At 36.1% G+C, this 18,138-nt stretch overlaps 1 protein-coding gene across 1 annotated transcript in view; it reads left to right on the top strand.

The window, feature by feature from the left end:
• The window catches only part of setd1bb (SET domain containing 1B, histone lysine methyltransferase b), a 30,719-nt gene that overhangs the window by 11,542 nt on the left and 1,039 nt on the right, over nt 1-18,138 (top strand). The window contains exons 8-19 of the mRNA XM_022670521.2: nt 1,717-1,863; nt 3,106-3,190; nt 5,381-5,583; nt 7,108-7,186; nt 7,458-7,817; nt 8,864-9,043; nt 10,876-11,846; nt 13,126-13,417; nt 14,704-14,864; nt 15,505-15,609; nt 15,921-16,040; nt 16,771-16,908. Coding sequence (XP_022526242.2) covers nt 1,717-1,863; nt 3,106-3,190; nt 5,381-5,583; nt 7,108-7,186; nt 7,458-7,817; nt 8,864-9,043; nt 10,876-11,846; nt 13,126-13,417; nt 14,704-14,864; nt 15,505-15,609; nt 15,921-16,040; nt 16,771-16,908 — 2,841 coding nt within the window. The remainder of the gene's footprint in view (nt 1-1,716; nt 1,864-3,105; nt 3,191-5,380; nt 5,584-7,107; nt 7,187-7,457; nt 7,818-8,863; nt 9,044-10,875; nt 11,847-13,125; nt 13,418-14,703; nt 14,865-15,504; nt 15,610-15,920; nt 16,041-16,770; nt 16,909-18,138) is intronic.

Raw genomic sequence — 18,138 nt, 5'->3', positions numbered from 1 at the left:
CGGAGGAGGAAGCGGAGGGTTGAGTAGTAATTTAAATGTAGCAAATAGTTTCCGGGAGTCTGTGAGAGAGCAGAATTTATTGTGATAAAATTCAGCTTTAGCAGTAGTGAGGTTGGCTGAAAAAGAAGCCAGGAGGAGCAGTTGGTATCTTCTATGCAAATGCCTGAATTATCCTCTTCTGCTGAGAGCCACTCTCACTGCTCAGCCACCACACTCGCTGCTATTGCTACTGTGTTGCCAGATCCCTCTTAAAAAGTCCACGGTAAACTGTTTTTTTCCTGCGAGACAGGTTTAAGCTTGACGAAAAATATTGTCACGTTTTAATCTCACGAGATCACATGCCACAATATCTCGTCACACCCCTTTAGTGAGGAGCAGCATTTTGTTAATTGCACTCACAGGTGGATTTATTCTACTTCTTCAATGCTACTTCCTCTACTTTGTGGAAGAACTAGTAAACTACAATTGGATTGAATTAGGGATTTAAGAGCATTACTGAAAAGATCTTTGTTTAGAAAAGGGATTTGCTGCAGTCAGACAATTTAAGTTACAAATTCCACTTTTATTTATAGTATAAAATATGTGCCCTGCCCCTGAATATATTTTAATATAAATGTTATTTGCTTTTATGTTATTGCTAAATGTAGCTGCAACAGTTAAAAGCCAAAAAATCTCAAATACAACAAAAATATATAAAAAACAAAAACAGAAAAACATTTAACAACTTTTATAGGTTCCTAGACTCCACAAGACCTCTGAAGATGTGCTATGGTATCTGGCACCAAGCTATAAGAAGAGCTACATAATATTTTGGACATGTAATGATCCTTCATATATCCACAATGTTGTTATACTCTTCTTTCCGTATAATCCTCACAAATCCACAACCTTGAATCATCGCGAATTATCTGTACACCCAGTTACTCAACCCCAGGAAGCACTGCTGTGTCTCCTAGGATAGCTTAGATATGGACAAAAAACAAGTCTTAAATTACAATTACAATGACCTTCTCAAGGTCCTGTTCTTTCTCTGAGCTTTGTGGTGTTCAGATAACAAAAGAGGAGTAGACAAATAGGATAAACACATACATAACATACACTTCATACATAACATCTTTCTACAGCATCGGTTACCTGTAAATTATCTATAAAAATTGTGAATTACCATTTAAATATTTTTCTGGTGCTCTCCGCTGCCAGTAAAAAGGTTTTTTTTTTTTACAGAGAACTCCTGTTAGATCAAAAAGCCCAAAGGTCAAAATTGTTCCAAATAAACAAATTACCTCTGCTATTCTTCTTCTACTAAAACAACAGGCTGTTTTTATATGGGGCATCTAAAAAGGAGGCACTTCGTACTGACACATCCCCAAAAAGCTTAGTCTGAACTAAGTTTCTATCATGATGGTGATTACATAGAACTACCCAAAAACATTCAGCCAACATCACCAAAATATCACACAATGACTACTGCTAAACTTAGTTTTTTTTTTACTAAAAACAAATTACAAACAAATCCCAAAGAGTCATGGGAACATTCCATTTTCACAATACTTGACAGATAATTACAGAAAATGTCCTTAAATTTAAAAATGTTATTTCATGGATTTTACTAATAGTCTTTTTTTAAATATTTATAATTATTTTTATTTTGAGGATTGCTTTCTGTAAAGTAAAGAATACATGGAAATGTGATTATTGATCCCTGTGTACCTCTAGGTACCTGTGACTCCTGTGAAGGCTGGAGAGAGTAAAGAGGTTCCAAAGCCATGGCATCCTGTGGAGGGCACAGGACCGGAGAGTGCAGCACTGGGTACAGGACTGGGATTGGGCCTTCGATCAACTCTCAAACTGCCCTCCTTCAAGGTAATAAAGTCACAGGTCCCATCTACTTCACTGTAAATGCAGTATATTTCCCATCATGCAGTGCAAATTTAATGCTTTAAAATTCCTGTTGGAGATACAATTTCTAAGGGAAGGCTTTTTACTAGGTTATGAAGCATTGGTGTGAGGATTTACTCATGAGCATTAGTAAAGTCAGGATACTGGATAATGACCACCTGCCTTAGCACAAACTTGCTGAGTTGAAAACTATCATTCCGGAGGACACAGTTCCTCTGCTCCAAAGCTCAATGCTGCGGGGTGGCATTATATCCCTTTCTCAAATTATGGTTTAAGCTAACTTGTTCACAAACAATTGGACAAATAGTATATTGTTTAATGTCCCTCCAATTTTTGTTATTTTTCATTTTTGGAAAGGCAATATTAGGAGTTTGGCAACTGCTCTTTTCACTGTGTCATAGGTTAAAGGCTGAGGCCAAATACCATACCATACCAAAGGTGTACCATATTTTTCGCACTATAAGGCGCACTTGATTATAAGGCGCATTGTCAATAAATGTCTATTTTCATACATAAGGCGCACCAGATTATAAGGCACATTACAGACACTGTTAAGGAAGAGGGGTGTCGCCATGTTTTTTCTTCTAATTCAGCAGGACTTGCCGCTGGGTGGTAGTGGTGGGGGCCTATTTAAGTTTTTTATTTTACGATCAAACAAGCACCGAAATTAATCTACACAGGTTTCCCTCCTGAAAACTATTTATTTGGGTGAAAAAATTTTCAGATTTTCAGATTTCCACTATTAGCTAGTGGTTTGTCCCACGTAGTTTGTTTTAACACAGTAAGCATGCAGTCTACCGTCTGATATACTCACCTCGGCGAAAGAGCTAACGCTTAGCAAGGTTAGTGGCTAATGCTAATGCTGCTCCAGCAGTGCTAGCCAGGATTAGCAGTAGGCTACAGTACTTCAGTGAAGTAGCTTTACTGCTTCTTACAACCTTTGTACATTAGGCGTACTGGATTATAAGGTGCACTGATGATTTTTGGGACAGTTAAAGGTTTTAAGTGCGCCCTATAGTACGAAAATATAATACATATAGTTGTCTTGACTTTTGTTTTTGTAGAAAGTTGAGAGTGTTTCCCCTCCTTCTTTAAAGTTGCCACTTTGGAAAGAGTTATGATATTGTTATATGTTGTATATTATGTAACTGCTTCAGCAAAATGTATTCGGTCATTTATACATATATACAACCTTTGTATATTTAGGTGAAGCGGAAGGAATCCTTGGTGGAGGACTCTGTAGAGGCTAAAAGGACCCGTCCCCCTTCACCTGGAGTCTCTGAGGATGAAGGTCAGTTCCTTTAAGCTCTATCTGTTTGTAGCACCAGCTCTTAAAACCCAAGGCTTGAGATCAGCTTGCTATTTGGGCATGCATTCATGTAGACAGTGGCCTGCATCCTTATTGTAAAAGTTTACATACAGTACTTGCCTATGTGTCTACTGTGGAGTAATTTATGATAGCATGACTTAAAGCTCCACTAGGTAGGATTTAGATTTTGTGCTCGTGGGCTCCCCCTACAGTTGCAGAGTGTAATAAATGTTTCAGGCGGATTAGTTTCTCTTTCTCGTTTTTTGGCTTTCACAGACATATTCGGTCTCTTTCCAGCTTCTGCCAGAGTGTCTGTATGTTGTGAGAATGTTATGTAAGAATGAACCAGTAGTCCTTGTAGAACTGTTAGAACTAAAGGTCGGAAAGCAGGTCGCAGTTCTTGCGAGCGTTGGTTACGGCCGCCTCGGAAAACTTAGATCTGGTTTAAGCTCAGAGGAGCCCGGCACAGACACGAAAGCACCGCTATTCCTCCTATTACACCTAAATGCAGCGCTGCAGTGAATTTCAGGCTGTAATTTTATTTCTTTAAAAAGATCAAAAATCAAGTAAAACTTGGATGTGAGCTCTCTCAGTCATACAATCTCAGAACATGAAAAGATGACCACTCTGTCAAAGTTCAGAACTTTAATCTTACTTTATATTATTTCAGCATTATAGATATGAGAAAGAAACATGAATGAAGAGATATATTAGAAGAGAGTGAAAGTACATCAACAGTTCAACACTAATTATACCTCGACAGGTTAACTCTTTCTGAACCCAGAGAAAGAGAGAAAGAGAGAGAGAGAGAGAGAAAAACGAAAAGCAAGGCGCGGGGTTCGAGGAACCTCCACGTCTCCTTTCCTTACAAACACAGACTTTATTCAAACAGTTTTACTTATATGACATGTAAATCAATAGGTTGTTTCAATGCAATTGGATGGAATCAATCAATATGACTACGTCAGTAGTATCCTGTTTTCAGCTTGTTGTCCAGCTCAGAAGACATGATCAGCTCTAGCCAGTCTGCGCAACAATTCTTTTGTTAGGTTAATTACCTGTTAAGGATGACCTGATTTTCTAATATTTTTTCTGCTTTTTTTATAGGGTCATCCATGGTACCTTTTTTATTTTATGTTGTAAAATTAGAGAAGGGTTCAAAAACTTGTCACACAGTCAGAGGTGGAAAAAGTACTGAAAAATTATAACTAAGTAAATGTACCTTTACTTTGCTAAAATTCTACTTGTGTAAAAGTAAAAGTACACATCTAAAAATCTACTTGTGTAAAAGTAAAAAGCACTCAATTTAAAATGTACTTTGAGTAAAAGTTACATAGTTACTTACTTTTTATTTGATGCAAAAAGGTTTTAATGGACTATTAATTCCACATAATAATTTGGATATTTCAGGCAGTATTTGTTCAGACCAAACCATAAAACTGTAATTTTATAGTTTTACAGTTCATTATTATTTTTTAACTTGCCATGGCTGTGCTTTAACTGTTATTTACCTGTTATTTATTTATTTTTTTTAACATTTAAGCAGATTGTTTAATGATAAAAATACTCACCACCACATGCTTTCGCAGGTTTGATGTGGAAGTTTTGAAAGCTGACAGCTCTGTCCGGCGGGGCACATTTTGCATTACATGAGGACGTTTTTTCCTCGTTACTCCACGCTCGAGCATCCGTGCAATATTGTTTTTTTTTTTAATTCAGACAATTTTTTTTTTTTTTCCCAGCATTTAATTTTTACTCAGTAATTGTGAGTTTTCCAATGTAGCAAAGAAAATTACTTATGTCAAAATTTAAAAGTAAAGCAAAATTACCTATTTTAAAAACTACTTTAAAAATGACAAATTACTCATAAAATCTACTCAATTAGAGTAACTTGAGTAAATGTAATTCATTACATTCCACCTCTGCATACAGTGTATACCCAACGCTAGTGATGGTGTTACTAATTTTACTTTGAGTGTTAAAAAGGGAGCAAAGCTCATAAAGCAAAATTATTTAGTAAAAAGTTATATAAAAATTAAGAGAGGGTGTGTTCATCTTTAGTTGCACCCATCACTGCTTTTTATTTCAGCTTTCTAATTAGTGTGAATTTTAAATTTACATTGGCACTAAGATGAGTCTAAATTGTAACTGTGCATTCAATGTTGTGTTTAGAAGTAGAGCAGGACACACACCTGGAGGATAAAGCAGCGGATGAGCCCCAGAACACAGCTGACCTCTCTGTGGTAAAACGGCGGCATGCCAGGCCTCTGGAACTGGATAGTGATGAAGAGGAGGAGGGAGAGATGGACAAGTTGGAAGATTCAGAGTCTGAAAAAGAAGAGAATGAAAAAAACAAGCTTTCAGTTGAAGATGAGGTATCACTGCCAGGATCTGGACACTGTCCAACCAAATCTGTAGACTTTATTTTAAGTAGTAATGTAGTTAATTAGGTTAGCTTAATTAGAGGATGTTTAAGTGAAATTTATAATTGCTTTGAATCTGAATATTAACTATCTGTGAAATATACAAACCCATACTGGATTATACTTATTATGGATTTTTATTATTACTACTACAGGTATAATTGTTAGATTGTGAAAAAAAGAAGTACACACTGCAGATTCATACTGGATTATAATTGCTCTACAGGTATTATTATAAATTGGAAAAAAGAAACTACACACATTGCAGATTCATACTGGATTATAATCAGTCTATGGTTGTTATTATTATTATTGGACTGTAAAAAATACATACTGTAAACAAAAGCTTTAGATTCATACTGGATTGAAAGTGCTCTACAGTTATTATTGTTAGATTGTAAAAACATACAAACACTGCAGATTCATACTGGATTATAATCAGTCTATGGTTATTATAGTCAGATTAAAAAAACTCACACTCTGTAAAGCTTCAAAATTCATACTGGTTTGTATTCAGTCTATGGACATTATTGTAAGGCTGTAAAACACACACTGTAAATTAAAGCTTAGATTCGTATTGAAATCAAATCACTCTGCAGTTATTGTTAAAATGTTAAAAGAAACTAGTCAGTGTATGGTTATTGTTGTCACCAGTGATGGTATAGTTACTTTGAAAAAGTAATCCGATTACTGATTACTGATTACTCCTTTAAAAAGTAACTAAGTTACTTTATGGATTACTTGATTTTAAAAGTAACTAAGTTACTTTATGGATTACTTGATTTTAAAAGTAACTAAGTTACTTTACAAGTTACTTTATTAGTTACTTTCAGCAGCTGCAGACACCACCTCCCGCCGCCTTAACATAAACATTATAACCAGTTTTGCCAATACTCCCTTTATTGGAAAATGCATTTTTAACAGCAACAATGTATCTCTAGACATTTAAAGTTGAACTATTTCCTGAAAAAATAAGTTTTTTTTTTATAAAAATAAAAGAGAGAGCGCGAGAGAGAGAGAGACAGGGGATAAAGCGAGGGGCATGTGGGGGAGAGCGGAGGGGGGGATGAGGAAGGGATCACGGTGGCTGTGTGTGTGTGAGTGTGTGAGGTGAAGAGAGAGAGAGAGTAACGCACAGTGACTTGGATAAGTAACTTTAATCTGATTACTGGATTGGAAATAGTAATAGTTAGATTACTCGTTACTGAAAAAAAGGGTCAGATTAGAGTAACGCGTCACTAAGTAATGCGTTACTGACATCACTGGTTGTCACCCAAAAAACTATTCACATTTTACTTTATTAATTAATTAATTCATTAATTTAGTTCATAATAGATTAAAAATCAGTTCTTGTCTAAGTGTAAATTACAAAAAAATCCACCATTAACCAGTCCCAATAGCGCTATAGATTTTACAGATGGTGAAATAAATAGTACTTGTAATTTAAAAACTAAGCTTTCTCTGCTTGCCTGTTAGGATGATGATGTGGAGGATGAAGATGAAAGAAAATTCAAGAGGCCTTCAAGTGTGCAAGAGGATGAAAATCAGTCTGAAGGTGTCAAAGAAGTCATTTCTTACACAAATGTTGATCTACTATATGAATAATATGTAGTTATAAATGTATTCAGTTGAAGACTTGACTAAATAAGTGATTTGTTTTAATTAACTTGAATTTTAGTTGACATGTTAGATTTTATATTGCTTTGAATAGTTCCCTTAAATCATGAAAACTGCATCAAAGCCATGGAAATTAGAGAGCTTTGTCCTTAGTAAATGTATTACAGAAACATCTCAAAACATCTTAACTTTTTAAAATTTTGTTTCAGAGGTGATCAGCCTTGCATCTTCCAGCTTGCACTCGGAGCCCTTATTCTCCTCAGACCGGGATTACGATTCTGCAGTCTCTTCAAGATCTGACTTTGACTCCTCTGAAGAGAGTCAGTGCTCTGAGTCCTCTGAGGAAGAGGATGATGATGAAGAATGCGCTGTTGCTGAAAGGCCTGCTGAACAGAGAGTGGTGGAGGAGATCTGGATATCATCAGATGAGGAGGATGCTGAGTATAAGGAAGTTATGGAAGTTGCTCACACTCCTGCTGCTGCATCTGTGATCTCCTGGGAGGAGGAGCTGGATCCCCCTCTGACCCCATCTGCACCACTGTCCAGTGATGAAGATCATTCACTACTAGGTGAGATTCAGCAGTTAACCGCGTTACAGTAAACACACAGGATAATTAATAGGGGTGTCACAATTTCGATATTTTCGATAAGTTAATAATATATGTTTATGAAAGAAAAAAACTTGTAATTCTCAGGGACCGAGTCTTATTTTTCATGTTTAACTGTTATAGTAGGATAGAGTTCAGTTTGTTAAGGCTCTAATTGTTCTATTATTTTGTACATGACTGTTCCTGTATTTTTTTATTATTTATTTTATGTTGCACAATTGCTGTTTTAATAGTGCACACTGCTGCTACCAAAAAGCCACTAGAGGCATTACATATATATCTTAATTAAATTATTTAAATTTGACCATTAGTGCCTAATGTGGTGTATTACAGATCACTTGTATCACTTTGCATCACTTATATCAAGCCCACCATTTGAAATAAGATATTGTAAATTGGATGAATCAAACCAATGACTGACCATAGACTAATCTAAAACTGGCATAGGCCTCTCTGCTGTAAAAAAAAAAGAAAAGAAAATCGAATCGAGGATTTAGAGACACCCCTAATAATTAAAAACTTAAATACTGTATGTTATGGAAGTAGAATAGTATAATTTATTACATTTTAAAAACATTTACTAAATTGTAATTTAATTGGGAGACCTTTAAAAGAGTGTACAATCACAGAGGGATAACACTCAATAATTTAATTAACATAGTTATATGTAGTCAGGGGCCTCTCAGGGAAGAGGCCAGTACACAATTTCTTTGTGTACTGAAGATCCTAACACCAAGCTCAGATAAGATTGAATCAAAAACTATTGATTGCAGCTTTGTAGGACTACATAGATAAGCATAAAAATAAGATTCAGAACCTAAAACATATAGTTACATGTTTTTTCAACTGACGCATTAAATATACTTACATACATATTATATACAGTTACTCTACGTATTATACAGTCACTGTATTTATTATACAGTCACTGAAGTGATCACTGCATCTGCGTAGTCTTTAGAGTTGAGTTGATTTTAGTCATGAGGTTTGTTGGTCTGTTCTTGCAGGTGCTGATGCAGAGGAAGAGCTGAGGGTCAGAGTGTTTCTGCATGGCTATGGCTATCAGGATCCCGTCACACAGCATCTGTCTAACAAACTAGAGCTGCAGGATCCTGCACTGCTGTCTTCAGCTGAGGAACTGGAGCTCCCGTGCCCACCTTCTCCATCTTATAAAGCATTATCTTCTGGTACACATCACTCTGATTAACAAACTTTTTTAATATAGATGAATGTAGTTGATAGTCTATGTTTAGGACATTCTCATCATTATGAGAGTGAATGAAATTATGTTTTTGGATCAGATTCCTGGGCAGGGATTAAGTCTGATGGTAGACTATATTTTCCTTTCAATGGAAAAGTTTAATTTAAAATGTTGTGTAGTCCATGACTAGGCTTAAACCATGTGGACTCTGAAAAGTCTGATATTAAAGACTAATAGAATAAAAGCAGGTAAACATGTAAACTGTATACCAAAACTGTGTTACATCATCTGTGCCATGCATTTCCTCACCAAGTAAAAAGCAATAGATTTTTTTGATATACAGCTCTGGAAAAAAAAATAAGAGACCACTTCAGTTTCTGAATCAGTTTCTCTGATTTTGCTATTTATAGGTAAATCTTTGAGTAAAATTATTTAGAGCAGAAAATGAGAAATGGCTGAAACGACAAAAAAGATGCAGAGCTTTGAGACCTCAAATAATGCAAAGAAAACAAGTTATATTAATAAAGTTTTGAGAGTTCATAAATCAATATTTGGTGAAATAACCCTGGCTTTTAATCACAGTTTTAATGCATCTTGACATGTTCTCCTCCACCAGTCTTACACACAGCTTTTGGATAGCTTTATGCCACACCTGGTGCAAAAATTCAAGCAGTTCATCTTGGTTTGATGGCTTGTGATCATCCATCTTCCTCTTGATTATAGTCAAGAGGTTTTTAATTTGATAAAATTAAAGAAACCCTTTTCTCTTATTTTTCAAGATCTGTATATTTTTGGGGAAGAGAGGGCCAATAATAAAATATATATTATTTTAAAGTCCCTAGTTTTTGAAATATATTTTTAGAAATCAGTTTGAGCTGACACTTAGACAACATATGCATTAAAATTGTATGTAAACTGTATGTTACAACATCCCAGTGATCAAAACCTCTGACACAATTATGTACACAAAGTATTCTTAGCCCTGAAAAACCCACCAAAAACAGCCCACCTGTGTGGAGTAACTGGAAAGGCATATTGAGGCAGTGACCTTAGCTGAATTATAGAGATGGCACAGTCAGTTCAGCTCAACAAGTGTGCTCCACTGAGAAGTAACCAGATTGTTAAGGAGATGAGTAATTTAGAACAGGCTTTAAATAGACTAGACAAATGTGGTGTCACATGCTTTTTGACATACTATTACTAATGTAGTGGCATGAAAAGTTGGACAAAGTAGCAGCAGTAGTGGACAAAGTATTGATAAAGTTGATGATTTTGTTTAATAATTGAGGCAAGATTACTATTTATTGATGGTGTTTGTGTTCAGGAATTTTCTTATATCGCTTTCTTATGATTATGCTTCCATAAAAGTAACATTTGTCCAGTTGTCTCTGCACTAGGGTGGGAATCATGGGACACTGTGTTTCTGTGATACTCAATACATTGCAAGACAATTCTCTATTATACTTCACTGCATCTGTGTTACTGAATAGCAAATAAATAAGCAAATACCAGGAATTATGGATATATTGGTGTCAGTTTCACAGAGCTGGACAATCAATATTCTTTATCACAGGTTTACCCTGTTCATTTGATTAGCAATATGGAGTTTTAGGGAGTTTATATTACATGTTTCAATGCATTTGAAACAAAACAGTATATTGCTATATATAAATAGCAATCCTTATCCTGCTGTGTTCCTGAAAGTGATTTGCATTAAGGCTGTGTTCAGAAATACCGTAAGAGTGATGACCATTGATAAAAAAAAAAAAAAAACATTTTGCCTAATTGAAAAAAAATGTTTGCTTTTCAAATTCACAGATGAAGAATTGGAGACCCAATCAGAGACTGAATTAGAGGATCAGGGAGATGCCATAGAAACACTAGAGGATTCGGGCAACCTTAGACCCCCCACACCTACTGGCTCCATGTCCGAGAGCGACCCTGAGCTGGAGCTTCGACACAGACATTCACCTCCTCCAGCTACGGAGGAGGAACTGCCCCATACCCCAGGTGGAGGGATAGAGATGGAGGCTGAAACTCCAGCTCTATCACCTTGTCCTCCTACACCTCTACCTCCTCCACCTTCACCTACCGGCCTTCATCGCTTTCCTTCACCTCCTGTTTACTTCTCTCCTCCCCCCTTACCCTCCTCATACCCCGCCTATGAGGAAACGCCCAAAACGCCTGGCAGGAATACCAGGCGAGAACATTCATCGCAGAGAACCGCAACAGCAGTGCACTCACAAGATGCACTACTAAGGGTGGTGATGCATGGCCCCTTCTCCCCATCCTTCACCTCCTCATCTCCCTGTGCTGGTAACGGGGTCCCTAGAACTCCAGGAAGAGACATCAGCCCTTCTTCACCGCTGTCAGATAACGGTGATGTAAGCATTCACCATAGAGAACAGTGTTATAATCAGAATCCTGGCTGGAGCTCCAGATATTCTCCAAGCTCCTCTGAATCCTCAGCTTCAGAGACACCCAGTCCTGTACAGAAGCCCCCAGATTTTGTAACGGATCGAGACTTCACACAAGAGCAGCTTAATTTCTCCACCGATCGGATCAGAACTTTGGACGAGTCACGTCTCAGAAAGAGAAAAGAACGACTCCAGCACAAAAGGAGAATGATCTTCTTGCAGAAAAACAGATTCAGGCAAAATGTGGATGACTTGTCTTGCACACCAGCTAAGAAGGTGATCTCTAAATCATCCTGGGATCCTGAAGCTCCAGGTCGTAATGAGCGAATTCATGGGGAACGAACAGAGACCCAGAGCAAAAGGCCACTACAGGTAAGGGCTGAGTTCTACCACTTATCCCAAAAATCTGAAGGCATTCCACACTGTATAGCTGGTCTGGGATAGGGTTGTGCCATTTCATATATGTATGTATGCAATAATATTCTTATAATTGTAAAGTTATAGTAAAAAAATTCATATTAAAGTGCCACAACATTAACATTTTGTTTTAGAATAAGGTATACATTTTTACAAACACAGTGTTTGTAAAATGATTAGTTTACATATAAAGATTTAATAAATATAATAGTGTTTTTTATACTTCTAAAATGTCCTAAAATTAGGTAAAAGCAATTTTATTACACTGCCTAGTTTACATTGGATTATATTATTTATAATAGATATATTGAATCGTAATTCCTATATTGAAATGCATATTGTATTCCCAAATTCTTGCCAATAAACAGCCTTGTAACGTGTAGTAGTAATAGTAATAGTAATATTCTATCTTAAAAGCAGTCTATTTTTTTTTTTTTTTGCTATTTACTGCAAAGCTTTGAGAGTATTTTAGATAATTGTTTATATTTGCAGTTTATATGTATGTTCTACATAGGGTTGGATGATATATTCCTTTGATATATTTAGTTGATACAATACAATTCTGATACTGATATAAACAGTAGAAAAAAAAATCCATGTAATCACAGACTGACAGAGCTGTAATACAATAATTAAATACATTTTTACGGTACACAGTATTTATAATATTTTGACATGCAGACAAAATGCATCAGCAGTGGCAGATTCTGCTATTCTGCTATTTAAATGATTTTTTAGGAACACTACAGTGATTCTTATTTAGTCTTTGCTGAAAGATTAAAATTTAAATGAAATGTACAGTTTGGTACAGTGTCCTTTAAGTACTGGTGATATCATCGATATGACTTTTGTCAATATGGTAAAAAAAAATCATGATAAGATAAAATACCAATATCTTTTCTGGCTCTAGTACTACATATTCTGCACTTTAATTTTGTGGTAGGTTTTTTGTTTAGTTATGTTTAGTAATGTTTGTAACTGAATGTTTAAAATAATTTAACATAATATTTTTTTGCTGTAGTATATCCTCAAAATTAAATCTTTATATGATTTTTTGTCACATCATATTCCAATAATTATCATTATAGTAAAAATACCCTGAAATATTTTGATACTATTTTAGGGCCATATCACCCACTCCTAGCCTGAATTATATATTTTTTTAATGATACAGCATGAATTGAGTGATTTATATGTAACATATAACATGTCACAATAACATTTCTAACTACAGGGGCTGGAGAACAGAGTGGAGAACAGGCTTGAGGGAAGGGGAATGGAGAACCACACACTTTCAGAGTCACTGGACAGGTGGAGAAAAAGGAGACGGTGGTCACACAGACCTCCACACTGCTGGCGACGCTTTGCTCCACGCTCTCAGCGGAGAGAAAAACTGGTCCTTAATGCTGTCTGGGCCAGAGGGGTGAATGTGGAGGAGATCGGTCACCTGCGGGCCTCGTATGAGAGAATGCTGCTGCAGGACAGCAGTCACTGGCTGAGCAACACACACTGGGTTCATCACCCTCATATCCTTACCTAAACATTTTTATTTGGTATTATTTTTAGTTTTTTGAATAAATTGTATATTAGTTTAGTCACATTTTAGTCATTTTATTGTTTGTTTTAGTCTAGTTTTTTTAGAGCCAAATAAAAGCTTATCATTTTTGTCTAATTTTAGTTATGCATTTCTTTATTAAATGTAACTCTTATAAACAATAGCTTATAAAATGTTACATTTAATAACATGTTAACATCCAATATTTATAACAAATTATGACAGTTTTACTGATATGACATTGTCTTTTTAAACAGATACAGTGTGCTTTTATTCTGACTGAGGGTGCAAATTACAGAATATGTTCCTATGTTGCCCCTCAGTTTAGCTATATAAATAATTCAGCAAAAAATTCTAATTCAAAAATGTAAACATTAAACATGTCAAACTAGTTTCCACTGCATGCCTCCAACCTCCATAACTCCATACATCTGAAGACAACGTTATATTACTTTTTGTTTTTTTTTTCTGGTACTCATATGTCTCTTTTCAAGTGATTTTGATTTTCATTGTTTGAGGCTTGTAAAGTTTGATATTAGATAATTAGTAGAGTATCACATTTCACCCCTCAGGTTTTAAGCCTTTATAACAAAATACTGTCTTCAGCTCCAGCTGTAGTGATTTCAGCTGTTTTTATTAAAATACTTTAATTGGAAAGATCTGGAACTCTTACCAAATATAATGTGTTATAATGTCTTCTTATAACAATAAATGAAAACTCAGATGAAGGTACTAACTGTTTATTTAGAGAATTCTTTACAGAGCAGAAATGGCAGACATCCTGTCTTCAATAAGATTTGTTCTACTGCCCCCTGCCTAGTTGTACTTCAGGGTAACTTAAAATATACAGTGCCACCTAGTGGTGCAAGCAACAATTGCATAACCTTTCTACATATACCACAAATGACTTGAAGTTTTACTATTCCACTATGTAATAGTGATTTTAGAACATTGTTTAAAAGCAAGAAGAAGAGCAAAACACAAAAATGTGTTTATAGCACTAGCATACATAAGAATTATTATCGATATTATTAATATTAGTAGTAGTAGCAGTAGTACTATTAAATATTGTAGACATTTAAAGCCATTAATAAAAAAAAAAGACATTAGACATTAATAATGCACAAGCATTATTGGCCAGAAACCCACCATAGTCCATAACAACATTTCAGAAAATATAATCTCGCTGTTTTTAAATGAACACTTGTAAGCCAAAATGAACTTTGTGAGGGTTTCTGCTCCTTGACTTTTCCTTACCCAGCAGTGTTCCTGAGGAAAATGTGTGGAGGGAAGGAATTCGGTATCACTACACTGGAAGTGCACGGACAGAAGGATATTATAAAATCAGCAAACGGGACAAGCTGCGATACCTTCGTCACACACACCCCCCCGCAGAGGAACCTCCACAGGACACTCAGGTGAGAGAAACAAACTGTAAACTTTTCTAGACTGACAGTTCCTGAATTATACTTTACTGAATTATAACATTTTAAGAAAGATAATTACTTGATAAGATTTAGATGGTGACTCTTATTCTGTTGTTAAAGAAAGAAGTCTATTATAAACAAAAAGTCTCTCGCTCTTTATCTGTCTCTTTCCCTATACATATATAGGAGTGGCATAAAGTCACGTAAAAACATTGTGTAAGACTGGTGGAGGAGAAAATGCCAAGATGCATGAAAACTGTGATTAAAATCCAGTAATATTCCACCAAATATTGATTAAAACTTAAAACTTGTCTTAAAACTTAATTAATCTGAACTTGTTTTCTTTGCATTATTTGAGGTCTGAAAGCTCCTTTTTTTATTTCAGCCATTTCTCATATTCTGCAAAAAAATGCTCTAAATGACGATATATTTTTTTTATTTGGAATTTGGGAGAAATGTTGTCCGTAGTTTATAGAATAAAACAACAATGTTCTTTTAACTTAAACATATACCTATAAATAGCAAAATCAGAGACATTGATTCCTGAAGTGGTGCAGTACATAGAAAGAATGTCATAAGATATGAGTGAAGATTTATGTGAATGCTTTTTCCTTTTATTTTGGTTTCCCAGCTTCCATCGTCATCACGGTCTGGATCGGATTTCCGTGCAGAACAGCGCCGCCTACTGTCATCTTTCAGCTGTGACAGCGATCTTCTCAAGTTCAACCAGCTCAAGGTGCTGCTGCCAAATACAACACTGAGTTTTAACAGCAGCTAGGACTGAGCATTCAGAGCTCTTCAGAAATACACAAACAGTGATAAGTTTAAAGATTGCCCTTTTTCTACTAAGCTGTTTACACTGTTCTACTAGGGTGTGTTATCATGGGGAAGTTATTTAAAATAAAATTAAATAAAAGAAGGACACACTTGTGGGGAGAGTCTTGGTTTATGGGAAGTATATTGTAATACATCACTGTGGTGATAATTTTGTCCCCTCTCCAAAGTATTATGTTCAATTAAATGTGTGATCACTGTTGGCTTTTGCAGTTCCGGAAGAAGAAGCTGCGCTTCAGCAGGAGTCATATTCATGACTGGGGGCTGTTTGCTGAAGAGCCAATCGCTGCAGATGAGATGGTAATCGAATATGTGGGCCAGAGCATACGACAGGTTAGATACACATTATAAAACACATTATAAAACATTTTTTTGAGGCTTCAAAATTCTGGTATTCAACCACTGAACCTGGTACAAAGATAGAATGTGTTCTGAATTTAACTATTTAAATAGCTTGTTGGGTTATTTTATCTGATTAAATGTTATTATCTGAAAAATGCTATTTTTATTTGCAGTTGTGACCAGCCATAAACTCATACGGAAGATTCAATGTGATGAATGAAGAAAAATTTCTATGATTAAAATTTATGTGTTAAGAATTGTCCCGTCTGAAAGTATACCAACAAGTCTGTGAAATTCTAAAACTAATCTCCTCAAATTTACACAACTTATCACTTTTGTCCAGTTAAAGACATGCACCGCATTTTTTATTTTTTTATTTTTACCATCTTTTGACGTCTTGTAGTCGTTATGTACACTGTATAAATAATTATTGATGAAAAGAACAATAGAAATGCTCTAAAATGTATTTTTTGTTAATATTTGACTTCTATTCAAAGTTAAGAACACATTTTTCTTGTCCTAATGAGACACTGTTCTGGACATTTTGTTTTATTTTCATTGAACAATTTTTTTAGTAGTTATTAAATAAGTAAAAATAATATTGTTAATAGCTAAAAAATAATAATCCTGCAATTTAAGCATATTTGTCTTCTCTTGTTTGTGATATATAAACAGAAATTAGCTGTTTCTTCATCTGATGTTGTTTCCATCTCGTGTCCAGGAAATAGCAGACATGCGTGAGAGACGATATGAGCAGGAGGGCATCGGTAGCAGCTACCTGTTTAGAGTCGACCAAGATACCATCATCGATGCTACAAAATGTGGCAATTTGGCCAGGTTCATAAACCACAGCTGTAATGTAAGTATAAGCTGCTTTGTTGGAGGATTTTATTGGTTTCAGTCAGCAGAATGTCGATTTAGTCATCAGTGGCAATAAGCCTACGTTTACATTACCAGGCTGAAGTGACTTAAATCTGATTTTTTGCTCAGTGTGGCTCAGATCTGATTTTTTCATGGCTGTGTAAACGTGCCAAATCAGAGTTTTTCAAATCAGATTTAAGTCACTTTCATATGTGGTCTGAGGTATGTGGATACGTATCAGATCCATGGGCATGCAATATGAATGTGAATGGTCATATAGGAATTCATGTGTCTTTTTGCTTTTACGCATGCGCTATGTGCTTGATGTGGTTGATGACCAACTCTCCTTCACGCACCATGTGGCCTCAGTTGCTCGGTCCTGCCGCTTTGCGCTCTATAACATCCGAAAAATTAGACCGTTCTTGACGCAACAGGCCACCCAACTCCTGGTGCAAGCGGTCGTCATCTCACGCCTCGACTACTGCAATGCCCTGCTAACTGGCCTCCCGGCCTGTGTAGTAAAACCACTCCAGATGATCCAGAACGCAGCAGCACGTCTGGTCTTCAACCAGCCAAAACGGTCTCATGTCACCCCGCTGCTCATTGAGCTCCATTGGCTACCAGTTGATGCTCGCATCAAATTCAAAGCTCTTACAATCGCCTACAAGGTGATGACAGAACAGGCACCTTCCTACCTGCACTCGCTCCTGAAGGCTTACGCTACCTCCTGGCCGCTGCGCTCCTCCAATGAACGTCGCCTCGCTTTGCCAAACATTCACACAAAGCAATCCAGACTGTTCTCATACAGAGTTCCCCAATGGTGGAACAAACTACCTTCCACTACCAGATCAGGAGAATCTCTCGCTATCTTTAAGAAACTCCTGAAGACAGAGCTCTTCAAAGAGCACTTACTCTCTTAACACCTCTAACACACTAACTACTTCTAACCTCATTTCCTTCTTCCCCTCCTTCACTCCTCTATCCTATTATTCCCCTTTGACCTCCTTTTATCCCTATCCAAAGATGTTTTACCTTTAAAATTATTTTACATTGTACTTGACTATTGTAAGTCGCTTTGGACAAAAGCGTCTGCCAAATGTAATGTAATGTAATGTAATGTAATGTGCTTCTCTCTCATATCCACCCATCTCTTGGTGCAGCTGTGCAACTATAGCTGCAAAAACAGCAAAAGCAAACCGTCTGGCCTTTTTTCTCCTCCTGGACCTGA

This window comes from Astyanax mexicanus, chromosome 12 (genome assembly GCF_023375975.1).
Source record: "Astyanax mexicanus isolate ESR-SI-001 chromosome 12, AstMex3_surface, whole genome shotgun sequence".
NCBI classification, from domain to species: Eukaryota; Metazoa; Chordata; class Actinopteri; order Characiformes; family Acestrorhamphidae; genus Astyanax; species Astyanax mexicanus.
The sequence above is the reverse complement of the archived record's forward strand: the minus strand, read 5'-3'. Positions and strand labels throughout refer to the sequence as shown.